Here is a 20,282-nt window from a genome sequence, read left to right as displayed (position 1 = left end):
ATCTATGCAAGCAGTCAGAAAGTTTTATATACTTGAAATTTTTCTCGCAGTCTGTTTGTTGAGATTTTACAGTTGATTCTGGTTGTCCAAGATTTTAGGGTCTTCAGCGCCAGTTTGTCAGCCCGTTCCACACGTAACCTCTCAATCATGTTGTTAAACTCCCTCGTCAGCCACCTGTGTTAGTAAAAAAGACATAATGTTTGCATAATGATACAATCAATATTAGCATGCTTGTCTGAGATTTAGCTTAAATGCTATTTCATTTTAGCTCATTTGTAAAAGAGGCCCTGGAGCTAATTAACTTATTAAGCTAATACTATTTCATCTTAGCTCATTTGTAAAAGAGGCCCTGGAGCTAATTAACTTATTAAGCTAATACTATTTCATCTTAGCTCATTTGTAAAAGAGGCCCTGGAGCTAATTAACTTATTAAGCTAATACTATTTCATCTTAGCTCATTTGTAAAAGAGGCCCTGGAGCTAATTAACTTATTAAGCTAATACTATTTCATCTTAGCTCATTTGTAAAAGAGGCCTGGAGCTAATTAACTTATTAAACTAATACTATTTCATCTTAGCTCATTTTAAAAGAGGCCCTGGAGCTAATTAACTTATTAAGCTAATCCCAATATTCATCTAGCTCATTTGTAAAAGAGCCCTGGAGCTAATTAACTTATTAAGTTAATGCTATTTCATCTTAGCTCATTTGTAAAAGAGGCCCTGGAGCTAATCAACTTATTAAGTCCAAAGCCAAAATGATCCCAGAAGCCAGAACAAATTATCAGTAAGTCCCAAGACAAATGTTTCTGGAAAAGCTAGGTCAAATGATCATTAAGTCCCAAGCCAAAAAGTTTCTGGAAAGGAGAGAAAAATGATCATCAAGTCTCAGTCAAAATGTTCATGGAAACGCCAAAAGAAGTCATCATTAAGTCCCTAAACAAAATGTTCCTGGAAAAGCCAGAACAAACTAGAGCTATCACTAAAGGTGATGAATGTACCCCCCGCATGCACTGACACAGTACATTGCAATTTGACGCACTCAAGATTGCATAATTATGTCGACTGTATGTATATAGACTGTATGTATACAGTATAGTAACAAAAAACAAAGTCCCATAACTATGCAGAATATTTATCTAAAAGAATGTAACATGCACCATGCACAACTAGGGTTGGTACTGATCACTTGTGTGAAGTTTCATTAAATTGTGTGCAAGGGTTTGGTAGATTAGGCACGCACAAGATTGCATATGCAGACTGTATGTACATAGTATGTTAACAAGAAACAAAGTCCCATAACTCTGCAATTTTTGTCGTTGAAAGAACCTAACATGCCCCATGCACAACTACTGTTGTTACTGATCACTTGTGTGAAGTTTCATTAAATTGTGTCAAGGGGATGAGGAGAGATGGTGCGCACAAGATTGTGTCTATGTATATAGTATAGTAACAAAAAAACAAAGTCCCATAACTCTGCAATTTTTGTTTCCTAAAAGAACCTAACATGCCCCATGCACAACTGCTATTGGTACTGATCACTTGTGTGAAGTTTCATTAAATTGTGTCAAGGGGATGAGGAGAGATGGTGTGCACAAGATTGTGTCTATGTATATAGTAAAGTAACAAAAAAACAAAGTCCCATAACTCTGCAAATTTTTTTTCTAAAAGAACCTAACATGCCCCATGCACAACTACTGTTGGTACAGATCACTTGTGTGAAGTTTCATTAAATTCTGTCAAGGGGATAAGGAGAGATGGTGCGCACAAGATTGCGTCTACGGACAGACAGCCAGACGGACAGACAGACAGACAACCTGAAACCAGTATACCCCCCTTACAACTTTGTTGTCGGGGGGTACAATGATCATTAGGTCTCAAGCCAAACTGTTCCTGGAAAAGCCAAAACAAATGATCACTAATCTCAAGCCAAAATGTTCCTGGAAAAGCCAGATGAGATGACCATTTAGTCTCAAGCAAAAATGTTCCCGGAAAAGCTAGAACAAAAGATAATTAAGTCTCAAGCAAAAATGTTCCTGGAAAAGCCAGAACAAATGATCATTAAGTCTCAGGCAAAAATGTTCCTGGAAAAGCCAGAAGAGATGACCATTAATTCTTAAGCAAAATTGTTTCTGGAAACGCCAGAACAAATGATCATTAAGTTCCAAGACAAAATGTTCCTGTAAAAGCCAGAACAAATTACCATTAAGTCTTAAGCCAAATTGTTTCTGGAAAAGCCAGAACAAATGACCATTAAGTCTCGAGCCAAAATGTTCCTGGAAAAGCCAGAAGAGATGACCATTAAGTCTCAAGCCAAATTTTTCCTGGAAAAGCCAGAACAAATGACCATTGAGTCCCAAGACAACATGTTCCTGGAAAAGCCAGAACAAATGACCATTAAGTCTCAAGCCATAATGTTTCTGGAAAAGCAAGAAGAGATGACCATTAAGTTTCAAGCCAAAATGTTCCTGGAAAAGCCAGAAGAGATGACAATTAAGTCCCATGCCAAAATGTTCCTGGAAAAGCCAGAACAAATGATCATTAAGTTCCAAGACAAAATGTTCCTGGAAAAGCCAGAAGAGATGACCATTGAGTCTCAAGCCAAAATGTTTCTGGAAAAGCCAGAAGAGATGACCATTAAGTCCCAAGCAAAAATGTTCCTGGAAAAGCCAGAAGAGATGACCATTAAGTCCCATGTCAAAATGTTCCTGGAAAAGCCAGAACAAATGATTATTAAGTTCCAAGACAAAATGTTCCTGAAAAGCAGAAAGATGACCATTGAGTTAAAGACAAAATGTTCTGAAAGCAGAATGACCATAGCAAAGCAAAAATGTTCCTGGAAAAGCCAGAAGAGATGACCATTAAGTCCTAACCAAAAATGTTCCTGGAAAAGCCAGAAGAGATGACCATTAAGTCCCTAACCAAAAATGTTCCTGGAAAAGCCAGAAGAGATGACCATTAAGTCCCTAACCAAAAATGTTCCTGGAGAAGCCAGAACAAATGATCATTAAGTCCAAAGCAAAAATGTTCCTGGAAAAGCCAGAACAAATGATCATTAAGTCCCGACAAAATGTTCCTGGAAAAGCCAGAACAGATGACCATTAAGTCTCAAGCCATAATGTTCTTGGAAAAGCCAGAACAGATGACCATTGAGTCCCAAGACAAAATGTTCCTGGAAAAGCCAGAGGAGATGACCATTAAGTCCAAAGACAAAATGTTCCTGGAAAAGCCAGAACAAATTATATCATTAAGGCACTGCAATGATACAAGCGGTATTCAAACCTTTGACTTTCAATATAAGTTAACAGTGCTACCAAATTCTCCTACACTGAGTCACCTGTGGACATTCCTGCAGATACTTTTGTGGTTTTTCCATTTTAAGGTAAATGGACCCATTATGACAAATAACGTATCCTTCATAGGCAGTTCTGTCATTCTCCATTTTTTATGTAAAGTCATGTGCCTATTGAGCTACATTTACATCTGAAGGATGCTAAATTGCCTAATGAAAACACATAATTACACGGAAACTGCCATGCTGTTACGGATCCACTATCTTAATGAATTTCAACCAAAAATGTGAATCAAATGCTGTCCAATGGGCCAAAGAAGAAAGAAAATGCATTTTGAAAATAGACAGTTAAATTTGTTACCTGAACCCAAGTTAAGATTAAGATGTTGGTACTGAGGTTGCTCTATATATCTTGCATTATTTATTTCTTGTCTAGAGAATGATGAATCAATCTTGTTTTTACCTGTACCTATTACAGCAATTTCTAAATGTTTGTCCTTGCCACACAACATGCATATTTCTCACAAATTCAACATATAGATACACCAAAATGTACAAATTTGATGGTTTCATAGCTAGTTAAAATTGTTTTAATGTCTAAATTATCATAATTTATTAACTACCGGTAGATTTTGTATAATTTGTCCACATTTCAGTTGTGCTTCTCATTCATCTAAAGATCATGAACACTAAAAATGACAGAATTTAAAAGATGTTTCTTGTTCAGCTTTACAAAAATGCACCATAGGCCCATTTATGGTATTTTTAGCTAGAAATCTGTAGAATGCATGTCAAACAAGAGAGCCATGATGGCCCTAGATCGCTCACCCGAGTAACACTGCCTGCTTGAACAGTTTTGGTAGATGGTTATGCAAGGAAAATGTCTGTGTGTGGGGAGGAGGAGGAAGAGAGGCTGGGTAAGAGGCTGAGGCAACGATGACAAAGGATACTAACAGGTAAAATCAAACAAGAAGACTTTTATAGTTTTCACTACATAGGGAAAAGTGACCACAACCTCGTGACCGTATTTTTTTGACAAAACAGAATAAGTCTTTGTCAAGGGTAACAAAATTTTCTGTAAATCTTTTTTTAATTCACGCCAGCAGTTTCTGACAAGGAGATGTTTCCACTATAACATATTAAAAAAAAGTCACGCTCCCTGGTGGCCATGTTTTCAATGAATCAGAATAATCTGAACAATCTTGCATTATTTCATCAAAAATGAGCACCGAGGTAGAACCAGCGACCTTCCATAAGCCAGCTGGATGACTTCCTTACATGAAGAATTCAAAACCATAAGTGAGACTCAAATCCACATTGGTCAGGAGCAAGTGATTTCAAGTCGGCGACGTTAACCATTCCGCCACAGAGGCGCCATGGAAAGGGGGTGGTAGAAGAAATGTGGGTAAAGGGTTTTGAAGTGGGGAAAGAGTGATACCAGTACTAAGAAATTTTATGAGAAATAAGTGAAATCTAGAAGTTGCCATAAAAATTTGACTTGATTGCAAAGTCGATAATGACACCAATGCCACTGAGAGTAAAATAGCCCATCTTATTCTTGCAACAGTCGAGCTACAAATATCAGTTTCCAATAATGTACAATCAATTCTTTTTTTGGGTCAATATGTGTCTGTCTGTAATCTCCTTGGACGTAATACAATATATACAAAACCTCATTTCCCTCATCAATCTCTATAACCAAAAGTAATGTGACACAGCTAAATTGCTTTTCCTTAAAAGCATGTAAGCGTTATTTCATTGAAACACCTACTTCTTATCTCATTGATTTTCTTTATGACCTTTAATAAGAATTTCTTTCGTTAAAAATGCTGCATCATCTATTGCATACATATTCCAGGAATTAAAGTTTCATAGTTAAACTGGGTGTATTACAAGTACGGAGACCAACTGTGTACAGATCCAATGAAATCTAAACAAACCAAGTAAATGTGTGTTGGACTGAGTGGAGCAGGGGTGGGGTGGGGGTGGGAGTGGGTGATCAGGCTGTTAGGACAGTAAGGAACAATATCTAAATATACAAGAACAGAAACTTAACACTAATTGTTTTTGGTGGGGGTTTGGTGTGGATGGTAATGCAGGGAGGCGGGTTATTGGATACTAAGAGACAATATCATTTTATAAGGAAGTTGGAGGTGGGTGAGTAATATATGTATGTGGAGGGTAATGTGAGGGTAGGTGAGAAACGTTCAAGAGATGAGAAATGTAGACAGCAGGCAGACACTGGAATATATGGAAATATTATCAAGAAACCTAAGAAACTAAAAGTAAACAAGAGCTGTTTCTTAAACACATATACCCCTATGTATCCTGTCCAAAGAAATGGGTATGTACTTTTGTATTTTGTTATCTTGACCTCTGACCTAATGTTTTTAACCTCTAACCAAGAATGACCATCAAAATGATGACAATCTGACCAAAGACAATCATCCTATGAAGTTTTACAACTGTAGACCAAAAACTGTTGAGTTCTTCAGTTATTTAAAAGAAACAATTTTCAGTCTAGAGGTCAGTGTGACCTTGACTTTTGACCTACTGAGCCCCTAAACAATCAGGGTCATCTACTAACCAAAGGCAATCATCCTATGAATTTTGACAACTGAAGGACATAGCATTCTTTCGTTGATGAGTAGAAACTGTATTCAGTCTATAGGTCACTGTGACCTTGACCTTCGCCCAACTGATCCCCCAAAATATGCAGATCTCTACTAAACACAGGCAAACACCATATGAAGTGTCATGGCTGTATCCCATGGAGTGCTTTAGTTATTGAGAGGCAATAGTTTTCAGTCTCAAGGTCACTGTAACCTTGACCTTTGACCAACTGATCCCCAATACATTATGGATCATCTACTAACCACACTAACCATTATACAAAGTTTCATGACTGTGTGCCACAGAGTGCTTAAGTTACAGAGCGGAAACAGTTTTCAGTCTCCAGGTCACTGTGACCTGAATCTTTAAAATTGTTTTCAGAGTCAATATCATTGTGACCTGAATCTTTGACCTACTGACCATCAAAACAATAGGGATCATCTACTAACTAACACCAATCATCCTATGAATTATGATGATATAAACTAGCTGACAACTGTAAACATGCTTTCAAACTAGAATGTGTCTGTAGGACACAAGGTGTGCCCCCCACTGGTACATTTGTCACAAATAAGGGGCAATAATTCAAATGTTTGTAGTCTCAGTTTGAAGGTATAGCCTCAACAAACATTTTATGAAAAGGATTCATTATTCTAGGCCATATACTTTTTGAGCTATGTGCATCACAAACAAAGAATCCACTATTTTGGCTATTTCAAGGGCCATAACTCTGTAATAAGAGCTAAGATTCTTAAGAAGAATGCCAAGTGTGCAAGATCACATCACGATAAAGACTCCAGTAAGGTTTTCTGAATTTACACCAAATACTTTTTGAGCTAGGCACATAATTAGGTGAAAAAGTGCATTTTTTGCTATTTCAGGGGTCATAACTTTAAAAATAGGGGGTGGAGCCAGAAAAAAAATTAGAGGTGTGCAAGTTTATATCATGATTAAGACTTATGCAAGTTTTCAACCATCTATATTAAATACTTTTTGAGCTATGTGCCTCACAAAGTGAAAATGTACATTTTTGACTATTTCAGGGGCCATAACTCTAAAAATAGGGGGCGGACCCAAATGAAAAATAGGAGGTGCACAAATTCATATCATGATTAAGACTTATGCAAGGTTTCATGAATTTATATCAAATACTTTTGAGCTAGGCATGTCACAAGGTGAAAAATGTGCATTTTTGACTATTTCAGGGGCCATAACTCTAAAAATAGGGGGCAGAGCCAGACGAAAAATAGGAGGTGCCAAGTTCATATCATGATTAAGACTCATGCAAGTTTCATGAATCTATATCAAATACTTTTTGAGCTAGGCATGTCACAAGGTGAAAAATGTGCATTTTTGACTATTTCAGGGGCCATAACTCTGAAAATAGGGGCAGAGCCAATGAAAAATGGAGGTGCGCAAGTTCATATCATGATTAAGACTCATGCAAGGTTTCATGAATCTATATCAAATACTTTTTGAGCCAGGCGTGTCACAAGGTAAAAATGTGCATTTTTGACTATTTCAGGGGCCATAACTCTGAAAATAGTGGGCAGAGCCAAATGAAAAATAGGAGGTAGCAAGTTCATATCATGATTAAGACTCATGCAAGGTTTCATGAATCTATATCAAATACTTTTTGAGCTAGGCGTGTCACAAGGAAAATGTGCATTTTGACTATTTCAGGGGCCAAAACTCTGAAAAAGGGGGCGGAGCCAGACGAAAAATAGGAGGTGCGCAAGTTCATATCATGATAAAGACTCATGCAAGGTTTCATCAATTTATATCAAATACTTTTCAAGCTAGGCGCGTCACGAACTTCGGACGGACGGACAAGACCAAATCTATATGCCCCCACCACTCATGGGGGGGGGGGGGGGGCACAAAAATGGCTCTAGACAAAAGGGGAATAAATTCAGCAAAATAAATGCAAGAGTAATGAAACCTATAACACTGATATGGTATTATTGGGAAGGCATGTATGAAGTTTCAGTCAGCTGTGATGAGTAATAACTGAGTCATGAGCTTACTGAGAATCCTTAACAAGGTGTCTACATATGACACCAATGTGGGAGGTATCGCAATAGCTAAATGACCTATCTATTGATTATCAATGCAATCTAAATGTGTGTTTAAAGTATTTTTATCCATTGGAAACAGAAGCGGGAAATATGATTACATTTCTATTGGTCACAGAATAACATCTGGACCCTGCAAGTTGTAAGCATGTCTTATCTCAAATGAAGCTAGGAACCAACTGGTATTCCTAATAAAGTCATCCAATTACTCAACCATATAGACTCCCTGTCAGGAACAGTACCTTTATTTGGAAAGTAATAAATTACAAAAGTTATCTGGAGAAAATCAAGCATTTTCTGGTCCTGATTGGTTGACATTTAATCAAATGTTGAAGCACTCTTTCTCTAGATAATCAATCACGCCCCCGTGACAATTTATTTGCTAACTTGATAGATCTAACAGTTTGTTAGAAACCCTTGAGATAAAAAAAACACCATTATTACAATCAATTACTGTTCTGCAAATGTCGCACTTGAAGTGTTAAGAGAGGACAGACAAGACTTGCAGGAACCTTGTTGAAATCAAGTTAAAAAGTTTCCTAATCAATTAACGATTTGTTCAAAACACTAGAGTTATCAATTGGCATTACAATGTCTTTGATTAAACATTGCAGCAAAACCCTAGAAAGTCGCTACAGAAATACTTGCCTAATTTACTTCCTTCTTCTCCAATCATCTATCTAATTTTTTTTTGCAATGTTTTTTTGGCGTTTAACATAGTGGGTTTCTAAAAGCTCTTTGCAATTTCCATACGGTTAAACAATATTCTTTTATCCAACTTTGGCACTGTTTACACACTCATGTAGCTCATACAAGCGTATGGTTCCCTCTGCCAACCAAGAATGCTGAAAGTCCATATGGAGGATACATAATTGACCAAAACATTTCTGAATATCATTTGGGGTCACTACCTTAACCCTTACCCTGCTATATTTCTTTAATGGACTGGTCCATCTTTCAATTTGGACAGTACCATTGACTGTTAAAAGGGTTGTTTACCAAAGAGATACTGACTGAATGGCGAACAGTGCAGATCATGATTAGACTGCATGGATGTGCAGGCTGATCATGATCTACACTGGTCGCAAAGGCAGAATCAGTCGTGTCCAGCATGATATGGTTTAATGCCTGTTAGAACAGCTTCAGTCTCCCTAGGCTGAATTTTGTAATAAGGGTCAACCAGTGATCAAACAAAATTCTAAAACACTCAGGCATAACATAAGCCACTATGAGTGCTACAATGTTGTGTAAATCCAGGGTCAAAATTCAGAACATTACGATACCAACCAAACTAAGGCCTGCATGTTCATAAAACCCTCATACAATCTGATATTTCTGTTCAAAAAAGTTCACATTTCACTGCAGCATGCCATTCGATTTATACATCAGACTGTCTTTTGTCTGTAACTGACAAACTTCTGAGAATCAATTACTTCACAGACTGATGCTAAGTGTGGTGATCAACATTTAATTTTGAGACTTTCATTACCACGCAAATTTTTGTCTTGCTTCTAGCTAAATTTACAACTTTTTTCAAAAGGAGTTATGGAACATCAATTTATCTGTCTGATCACGCAGTAACTTTAGAAGCCATTTCTTAAAACAAATTTCTTAACTTATTTCTGTTCGATATATTCTTTACCTCTCGTGCTGAAAATATTCAAAATATACTTCAGACTTTTCGTGACAAATAATTATTACGTCTCGATAAAATTTTGCTTTTTCAATGTAAAACTTCTACTCCATCGGGACAAGGATCTACTCAGACTTCACATTTTCGAGATTAAATAAATGTGAATTTTTTTTATTCATTAAGATTTTACTCAGTGGATAAATGCAGATTAGAAACAAATGAAAATTTGTTTACTGCATAAACTATTTTACCGAATTACTTAAATGTCATGTCAAAAATTATTTCATCCCATTCTAGGAAAATGAAACTGCTCGATCACCATCAACAAAAGAGATCATCTCAGCCTGAAAACATTTTAACCGTCCTCAACTCAATAAAAGCGACTCAAAAAGCCGTTTTCGTGAGTAGAAATCCATTAACACGATTAAAGTAATTTCAACTGCGGCAAATAACATCAAATGTATATATCGGTCAAGTAAAGCAAAGAAGCTGAACTGGAAATGTAACTGTCAGAAGTACTTTATTCAATACATCTCTCTACAGATAAGCGTAATGATGTTATTCTATTGTGACAAAAACCCATAAGGAGATAACAAATATTCCTGGTGGGGTTAAAAGTGTAATTTAGCATACTTAAATCTTGGCAGGAATATTTTTGACCTTTTTTTTCCTTCCAATAAGGCATAACATAAAAGCTGTTTGTATCCAGTCACCTGATAGACATAGACTACAACCTGTTATCACTTTTTGCTATTATATCACTTTCTGCTACTTCATAAACTTTTGGTTAAACTTGGATCATCAAGAAGCTTGCTATTGTATACGTGTCTGTCTGATCCAAAAACATATTTGTTTTTTATTTCTAATCAAACTGACATAAAATAATGTAGAGAGAATATCATGTAATTTTACTCCAGTTTAGATATTAAAAATAGCATAATGCCATTTTCAACAGTTTCTCAGTTATATAACAAACTGTCACTTAACCTTACTAGGTTTGTTTCTTTGTTCTGGGTATAGCGTCATTTTTTACAGTATTTCGGCTATGCAACATCAGGCAGTTAATTACCCAACCTGCGTTCCTTGATTCTGTACCAGTACCTGCCCTCTGAAAGTAGCTGCCAACTTCCCCACATGAATCAGAGGTGGAGGAACAACAATCAGACACAATGTCTTTTATCAGTCGACATGGAGTTATTAATGCCTCGCATGGGGATCAAACTCACCACCCGCGTTCCATAGGTCTGCAATCTCCCTACTGAGCAAGCTGCAGGACTAACCTTACCAGCGCTCCTAGATTCTGTAGTAGAACTAACTTGTTTTCCACAAGTAACTGACAACTTCCTTGAATCAATCACAGAATTAGCGCCGGAGGAAAACATTCTCCTTTCCAACATATCATACTCTTGACCTTGAATGGGCTAAGCATATTATGTTTGTGGTAGGTACAGTCATTTGCTTTAAGCTGCTAGAATTGGCAGTAATCAGTGCGGGCGGCTGCTTATGTGAGGTGGAAATTAAAACAAAATGTCAATTAATGAAGTTAGCTGACTGGCTGCCTAAGGCAAGTGGTTGCTTCATACAGGCATTTGCTAAGGCATGTTTGACTGTGTTGGAAACATACATGACAGTAAATTAGGGCTGAATGCAATACTGTAGTAACTCCTATTAAATAAAGAAGGACTTATGACAGTATTGCGTTCAACCCTGAATGTATAAGCCAATGTTGACTGCGACAACAAAAAAACCTATCCACAACAAGTGTGCAATTAGATGACCTGTCCACAAGAAGAAAGTCGTTCACGGCAATGTGATGACCTACCCATCACAAGAAAGTTGTTCACAACAATGTGATCCACAATGAGGTCATGCATAACATGCATGATACAGTACGAAAAGGTGATTTATCACAATATAGGGCAAATTGCGCAATCACTATACAAGGTCGTTAAATTAATAACTCTTCAAAACAAGACAGAATATCAATAGCATTTAGACTTAGAGATAGTAAATTGGACTCTGTGACATATAAATTCTCTTAACTTGTGCTACTTGTGATATATAAAGACAAGAGGACAAGCTGGTACAATTACAAAATGTTGGGCTTCCCATTAGGACAAAAACAGTTGTTGCCAGACGTTTAAATTGCAAAGAAGCCCCTTAAGCCGTGTATTAACATCCTTCATCCATTAAAAGAAACCATTCAAATCCTAGTAATTCCATATCCAATCTATAATTTCTCTTCACTTATTTACAGAAATAGAAAAATAAAGACATACACTCGAAACCCGTTATAACGCTCCTCGATATACCGCGGTCCTCGGTATAACGCTGTATGGCCTTGGCGCCCAAATTTTAGAGGGTAAAAAAAAAATAATAAAAAAAAAAAAAAAAAAAAAAAATCCGCGGATGTTACTTAATTTAATCATAACCAGGTTAAAACTACAAGTACCTGTACTTTAACACCTTTCCATGACAGCTGTCACAAAAATCAATAATCGTCTGCTACCTTACTTGTTTGGGTATCGCCTTTGTTAAAGTTTCAATACATGTAGACATGTGACAATTAGGCATTCAGTACCATGTCAAAATTAGATTGTTTGCATAACAAGCGTGTAACACTGGTCAGTCAACTATCAAACCATTTAAGTTTGCACCAATTAAGCAGATGACATGATCACTTGAGTGAATAAAAAATCAAATTTTGTAATAAACTGCAGCCGTTTTTCGTAATCATCACACTCAATTCATCGGAAATAACAAAGATTCAACGCACTGAAAGCCTTACTGAGAATGTGCTCCCTTTTTAATATCTTATATCAACGACGGTGATTTAAAAATTTTCTATCTTATTTATCGATTTCCTTCATGTAGATCTATTCAAAATTAATCTTTTTAAGACTCCGCTTTTTTCTCTTTTAGTTACATAAACCCCCAGTGCAATTGCATTGCATATGTAATTCTCACGACCGTGCACTCCTCACACAGCGTTATATATGTTTACTTCCGGGATACACAAATCCAATTTTCTTTTATAATCACATCAAAATGAGAAGATGACACAGCGTTATAATTCTTTTAATGTATTTTTCAGTAGCATTTAAGGTAAATAAATGTCCCGTTTATACGATTCTTATTTCTTATTAACATAAAACAGCGTCCAAAATACGTTACCGGTGGGTGGGGTATTACGTATACCGCTGATACGATCAACCCGTATTATAAATTTAACCCTGCTAGGTCCGCGGGTCTCAAACCTTGGACCCCGATGACAGCGTTATAACAAGGTCCCAGTGTACATGATTGAACATTGTGAAGACCTTAACCCTTATCATGCTGGACACGACTGATTCTGCCTTTGCTACCAGTGTAGATCATGATCAGCCTGCACATCCATGCAGTCTGATCATGACCTACACTGTTCATCTTTTTGATAAGCACCCCTTTTAACAGTCAATGGTACTGTCCGAATTGAAAGATGGACAAGTTCATCATAGAAATTTAGCAGGATAAGGGTTAATACCTAATATGGTACAGAACCAATTGAACAGAATCAGTTCAGTTCGTGTACCAGTCAAAGGTAAGAATAAGCTGCCGTGGGTCTTTCAATCTTCAGTCATCCCAGGATCATTTATTAGGTTTTAAATCGGAAAAACAAATCTGGCAAGCATTTAGCAGAGTTTACATAGACGACATCTGGCAGCCATGTTTTTTCTAAATATTACAGGTAATCATCTTCAGAAGTTTGTGGACTTTAAGCCAAAGCATTCTTTAGTTATTGAGTGGAAATTGTTTTAAGTGTCAATATCACTGTGACCTTGACCTTTGACCTAGACCCTTTAAACTATACAGGTCTTCTTCTAATCACGGGCAAACATCTATGAAGTTTGATAATTGTCTGCTTAATTGTTATGAATAGTTCCAGCTTTTGTCGATAAACTCATACCTCTATTGTTATTGTATTCATACCAAGGTCAAGTGCTCACAAACGGTATCAAAAACAAAACACACATGGTCTATTGTGTAAACTAGGTCAATTGTATTGTCATTTTTATATCCTGATTGGACATTCTATTTTATGTAAACATTAATGATTGACAGTTTTGGATCCTTCCATTTAGTTATCAGGATCAACTTGCCTACCAAGTTTTAAGTTCCTGCGCCAAAGCATTCTTCAGTAAAAGAATGGAAACCTAGGGACTGACAGAAGGATGGTCCAATTACTATAATGTTCCTTAAGAAATCAGAATAATTTCAACAATCTCAACCGAGGGTCACCTACAGATCATTTGCATTAAGATATTTTAAAATTGGGTCAATTTTTGATGAACCATAATAATTTGAACAACCTTGGTTAAGTCACTCCAGAAACTTTTATTTCAAAATCAGAGCAGTGATTATAAGGAGGAGATGTTGTGTTAATTTTTTTTCTATTTTTAGCTCAGGCACCCCCCCCCCATGTGCAACCAAGCTGAACAGTTTTTTTTACAGCACCACCTTGGGAATAACCTAGCAAAGTTTCAATCATTACCAATTAATGGTTTGAGAGGCGATGACGTCTGAAGAAAATGTTTACAATATACAACATACAGCTGGAATGACATACAACGGACAGTGAGTGATCACAACAGCTCACTTTGAGCACTTTGTACTCTGGTGAGCTCAAACCAGGACACTGACAAAATAAGTAAGAAATACCAATTTTCTATGCTAATAAGAGCTGTCGGAGTACAGTAGCACTTGACTATTCAACAGCCTTATCAACTGAATTAATATAAAAGTTGAACAAAGGGCATAATTTTGTAAAAATGCAAAACAGAGTTATGAAACATATGCACTGAATGTAAGATCATCACAGAGAACAAGTGTGTGAAGTTTCAATCCATTCCTACAAGTGGTTACTGGGATACCACTTTACATATAAAAACTCAACACATGGGTGAGTCCAACAGCTCCATCTATTCTTTAAACAATGAATAGTTAAGCTAAAAAGGGCAATAACTATGACCAAATTCAACAGAGTTATTGTTCTTGATTTACCAACTCATGATAATAAACAAGTGTACAAACTTTCAAAACTGTAGTTCATATAGTGTTCAAGAAAATTACATCCAAACGAATGGTTTATCTAAATTTTCTACAAACACCAATTTTTGAGGTGCAAAAGGGCCATAAAATAACATCAAAAGACACGCTAAAAGACTATACAGTTCAAACAAAAGCTAGATTAATTCATAGCACACCAGGACCTTACCTTTCAACTAGACTTATATGCGACACAGTGCGAGCATCTTCAATAAGGAGGTCCAAACCTTTGCACCACTTCTCACGTTCATCTACTGAACTTGCTGAAAACCAGAAAAAAAATAATTAAAGGCGTACGCTAAAATTTCCTGTATATGAGATGGGCGAAAATTTTCCCAATAACAGAATTTCTTTAAACTTTGGATATTGAAGGACAATCATCTAAGAAACAAAAATATGCAATAAAAATTGTAGGTCACCGGTATCGAAAAAGAGTTATCTGCCCTTGAAAACGCCACTTTCGGGGGAAATGCGGTTTTCAAGGGCAGATAACTCTTTTTTGATACCGGTGACCTATGATTTTTATTGCATATTTTTGTTTCTTAGATGATTGTCCTTCAATATCTAAAGTTTGAAGAAATTCTGTTATTGGGAAAATTTTCGCACCAAATTCTAGCACACGTCCTTAAGGCATGTGATGGTTTATAGGACAGGGTTAACCCTTACCCTGCTAAATTTCTATAATGAACCTGTCCATCTTTCAATTTGGACAGTACCATTTACTGTTAAGTTTTAAAAGGGGTGCTTACCAAAAAGATACATATGGAATAGCGAACAGTGCAGATCATGATCAGACTGCATGGATGTGCAGGCTGATCATGATCTACACTGGTCGCAAAAGGCAGAATCAATCATGTTCAGCAGGATAAGGGTTAATTTTCCCTACCAGTTAAAGGAAATTTGTATCTTAATGACAATACTATAAATCAGGAAGAAGGAAATGTGTTAAAACAAAAGACAAGAGCTATATAATGAATTAACTATGCAAGTTTCATATTAACCCGAATTTATTACATGTACATATATATTATCAATCTCCACATAAATACAGTACGACTGAAGACCATCATATTGTTTGCAAATCCTATGTCGAGTGCATGATGCCACTAGTGACATCATTTTAATGTGTGTGATGAAGTAACAAATTAACAATACTGTGAAATCATTAATATTCGTGGGGGACTAATTTTCATGGATTTCGTGATTAAGTCAATCCACAAAATTTAATCCCAACGAACAAGTTAAATTCCCATACAGTTTATGTTCAAAAGTTGAAATCCACGAATTCATATCCCCACGAAATTGCCATGGTCACCAAAACCACGAAATTTCATGCCCACAAAATTAAATGATTTTACAGCATACTTTTTAATTTTGAGTTGGATAAAGAACAAAGGATTTAGAAGTGGAGAAATGTATGTAAAATGTGTAATGAAATGATAAATGAGCTCTTGTTCCATCGACTTGTAACGTTTGTGAAATACCTTCGCTGTAGAACTTTAGTACAATTCACTTTACCAGTCTAATAATAAAACAAATATTATTGGGTGTATGCTGGAATTCAATAAAACAAAAATGAAGTGATATCTACTTTCATAATCATTATAATGACAGTTTCACTTTTGGCCTTGTTAAATACGTGAACAGCAAGTCTTAAGTATCATCTGCCAGACTTAAGAACATGGGGAGGGGGGGGAGGAGTTTGCCCGAGGGTGGATGGCAGGGAGGAGAGAGAGGGGTGGAGGAGAGAGCAGGAGGAATATCCCTTCAATTAAAATAACTGAGTATATGTTTCATAAAATCTTTATCAGGCCAACTCTCTCAGAAGAGGTTTTAAACAAGGTAAAGACTGAATATTATTAAAAACCTTATCTCAAAGTGACATGTTATTTAACTGATTTCCAATCTTTCTTTCTGTAAGTTTATATAATTGATTTTAAAAACAATAAATCAATTTCTTCAATCTTTATGAAAACTAAATAGGACAAGAGGAAGTTTCTTCCTTCAAGTTTTGATCATATTTCAAGATACAGTTTAGGTCTGTTTGCTCGCATTTGGATCACCTAAATACCTCTCTGCTTGAAGGACATGGTCCTGTCCTTGCAAAATCTCTAAATACTACATATGAGCTGCATCATGAGAAAACCAACATAGTGCATTTGTGACCAGCATGGATCCAGACCAGCCTGCGCATCCACGCAGACTGGTCAGGATCCATACTGTTCGCTTTCAAATTCTATTGCAATTAGAGAAACCATTAGCGAACAGTATGGATCCTGACCAGACTGCGCGGAATTGCTGAAATTGCTACAGTGATTTTGTCTATTCCATATTTAATATATATACGTAACAGTATAAGGAATACATCTTTCACATGTAAGTTTGAGCTATATGGCATTAACTCTAACCCTGCTAAATTTCTATAATGAACATGTCCATCTTTCAATTTGGACAGTACCATTAACTGTTAAAAGGGGTGCTTACCAAAAAGATACTGACTGAATGGCAAACAGTGCCGATCATGATCTACACTGGTCGCAAAGGCAGAATAAATCGTGTCCAGCATAAGGGTTAATGAAAACTTGTTTTGCCTCAAACTAACGATGGCTCGAACAAAGTTACTTGGGTCCTACAAGTTTGCATGAACAACTGTTGGACTGTAGTAAATCTGAGTATGTCCCAATATTCAAAATTTCCTGTAGAAATATATGACTATCAATTTTTATTGGCAATATCCATCATTGATTCAAATGCATGATCAGTACCTTAAAGAGTTCCCACATCAAGATAAAGCAAACATCCAAATTAAAAAATATCTTTAACATGAGCCAGCAAGGTAATTTGGGAGGGAGGTGGAGGATGAGTATCGTAACAACCTGCATTCTTTGGCAGCCCTACAGACCAGAATAATGGTCTATCTAGTAATTGTAAATTTCTTTAACAGTAAAATACATGTCTTTAATCTTATTTGATTATATGTTACCGATGTTACCTTAGAACAGTCTCTGGCTTGTTGTTTGTCGATACTGTACTTTCAAACATGCATTTTGGAAAATGCTACATAATATATAGACATTGAAAGTAAAGTTTATAATTTATGTATGTTGCCCTACCTAAAAATGAACAATCTGTGTTCCTTTAACAGAGGTACGGATGAAAAAAATCACACCATGTAAACCTTTGACCTCCGAGTGTGATCTTTAACTCGGAGATATTGCATCTGGGTCTTGCAAACAACACACGGTCTCACTATTGGGAACCTTTGTGCCAAGTAATGTTAAAACCTAGGACTTACGGACTGGACAGTAAAACAAGAGCTGTCAGTGGACAGCGCGCTCGACTATTCTCAGTGCTCGATAGCATAATATAAGCTATGAGTAAAACTATAACATTACAATAAGCATATTCTAAGTCGAAATGGGGCCATAATTCAGTCAAAATGCTTGATAGAGTTGCCTCCTCCTTTTTACAAACTGGGGTCATGATGGTAAACAAGTATGTAAAATATCAAAGCAATATCTCAATGGAGTTTGAAAATATTTGGGGTGGTACGCAAACTTTAACATTTATTCTAAGTCGAAAAGGGGCCATAATTCAGTCAAAATGCTGGATAGAGTTGCCTCCTCCTTTTTACAGACTGGGGTCATGATGGTAAACAAGTATGCAAAATATCAAAGCAATATCTCAATGGACTTTGAAAATATTTGGGGTGGTACGCAAACTTTAACATTTATTCTAAGTCGAAAAGGGGCCATAATTCAGTCAAAATGCTTGACAGAGTTGCCTCCTCCTTTTTACAGACTGGGGTCATGATGGTTAACAAGTATGCAAAATATGAAAGCAATATCTCAATGGACTTTGAAAATATTTGGAGTGGTACGCAAACTTTAACATTTATTCTAAGTTGAAAAGGGGCCATAATTCAGTCAAAATGCTTGATAGAGTTGCCTCCTCCTTTTTACAGACTGGGGTCATGATGGTTAACAAGTATGCAAAATATCAAAGCAATATCTCAATGGACTTTGAAAATATTTGGGGTGGTACGCAAACTTTAACATTTGTGTGACGCTCACGCTCACGCTAACGCTCACACCGGGGCGAGTAGGATAGCTCCCCTATTCTTTGAATAGTCGAGCTAATAAAATAAGACAGAGAGACAGACAAAGATCCAGTCAATAACTATGTACTCCCTTTTTTCTTAGAATAAGTAATAGGACGATTAAATTTACCAAAAATACAAGATGCATAGCTGAACATAAAGCTAAATTTCTAAAATGGACTGATCAATCATTCAATTTGGGCAGTTCCACTTACTATTCAAAGGGATGTTCACTGAAAATTTATGGACTGAATAGCAAAAAGTGCAGACTATGATCAGCCTGCACATCCAACCTTGGTCTGCACCGGTCGCAAAGGCAAAAACACTTGCCACCATCAGGCTAAAAGTTAAATGCTAGCTTTCCCTATAAGGCAACTTTTTCCTTCATACTGTCTGGTAGACATTCGGCTAATGAAAGGACAAAAATTATAAAGTTAACCGACATACATGTACATTACATGTACAAAGGGCATGTATTATGCCTCATCTTAAAGAGAATCAGAATAAAGCTTCAGAAACACTTTATCGCCAAAAGTTAATGGAAGCTTTTAAGGGCAGACTAGGTCTGACAAAAAAAAATTGCTTTTAAACTTTCATAATGGCTATTGCCTCGCACATTATGATCAGATTTCTACGAGACTGACTTGATGCACGTAAGCAAAGAAAACATTTACATAGTGTGTAGGAGATAATACAAAATGTCAGTTCTGATAAAACTGTCCATGTAAAAATACGGTAATTTTTGTTCAAAGCAATGGCCCTGTTTTTCTATATACAGTTTCAGGAAATTGATGTTGTAATGACAAAAATCCATTTGTCTATATTATCAACAATCTATGTAAACTGTTTTTCTTGGAAATAAGGCTGGAACTATCTTCTCATGCAAATGTGTCACAAAATCGACCTGTATTCAAATGTGAAAATGGAAGAAGGCGTCAGAATAAATTAAGTATATTAAAGTAAAAAAAAAAAACCATTAAGTGAATTTTTCTAGTGCTGTATTTACATAATGCTTGGACAATTTTGCTTTTCATCCAAAATGTAAGATATTCTATAAAGCAAGGAGAATAATTCTGTCTGCGTTTCTTTTATGACTCAAGGCAATTTTCCTACTTGCAGCAAGTTTGTTATTCTAATAATTTTTATAGTAACAATAAAATCATTAATGCAAAAAAATTGTAAATTGTCTGCACACGTTATACAAATTTCCCTCCCGTACAGCTTATAAGCAGATGTTTATATGTGTAAGCCACCAGTAATCTAATTGTTAATAAATAAAGGAGCTTGGAATCTAACTCACAACCCTGGTTTCATAGTCAGTGATACCCCTGGACAACTTGATCTTTTTTTCAATTTTTTAAAAAAATCCCTGATAATTCCCAACTGAATGCTTTACCATCTTAAAATCAAGAAAGTTTATACAAAAGTTAATCTGTTTTAATGGTAATTGCTAAGTAAGTATTTCAGCAGTGTGTAAATGACATTATAA

At 36.2% G+C, this 20,282-nt stretch overlaps 1 protein-coding gene across 11 annotated transcripts in view; it reads right to left on the bottom strand.

The window, feature by feature from the left end:
* LOC123550511 (1-phosphatidylinositol 4,5-bisphosphate phosphodiesterase gamma-1-like) overlaps positions 1-20,282 on the bottom strand; it is a 139,773-nt gene that overhangs the window by 91,049 nt on the left and 28,442 nt on the right. For all 11 annotated transcript variants that reach the window (XM_053545784.1, XM_053545790.1, XM_053545789.1 and 8 more), the window contains exons 3-4: positions 14,864-14,957; positions 33-174 (exon numbers count right to left, since the gene is read on the bottom strand). In XM_053545784.1, coding sequence (XP_053401759.1) covers positions 33-174; positions 14,864-14,957 — 236 coding nt within the window. The remainder of the gene's footprint in view (positions 1-32; positions 175-14,863; positions 14,958-20,282) is intronic.

Source organism: Mercenaria mercenaria, chromosome 6 (genome assembly GCF_021730395.1).
Source record: "Mercenaria mercenaria strain notata chromosome 6, MADL_Memer_1, whole genome shotgun sequence".
Taxonomy (NCBI): domain Eukaryota; kingdom Metazoa; phylum Mollusca; class Bivalvia; order Venerida; family Veneridae; genus Mercenaria; species Mercenaria mercenaria.
Note: the sequence above shows the minus strand (reverse complement) of the source record. Positions and strands in the feature narration are given on the sequence as shown.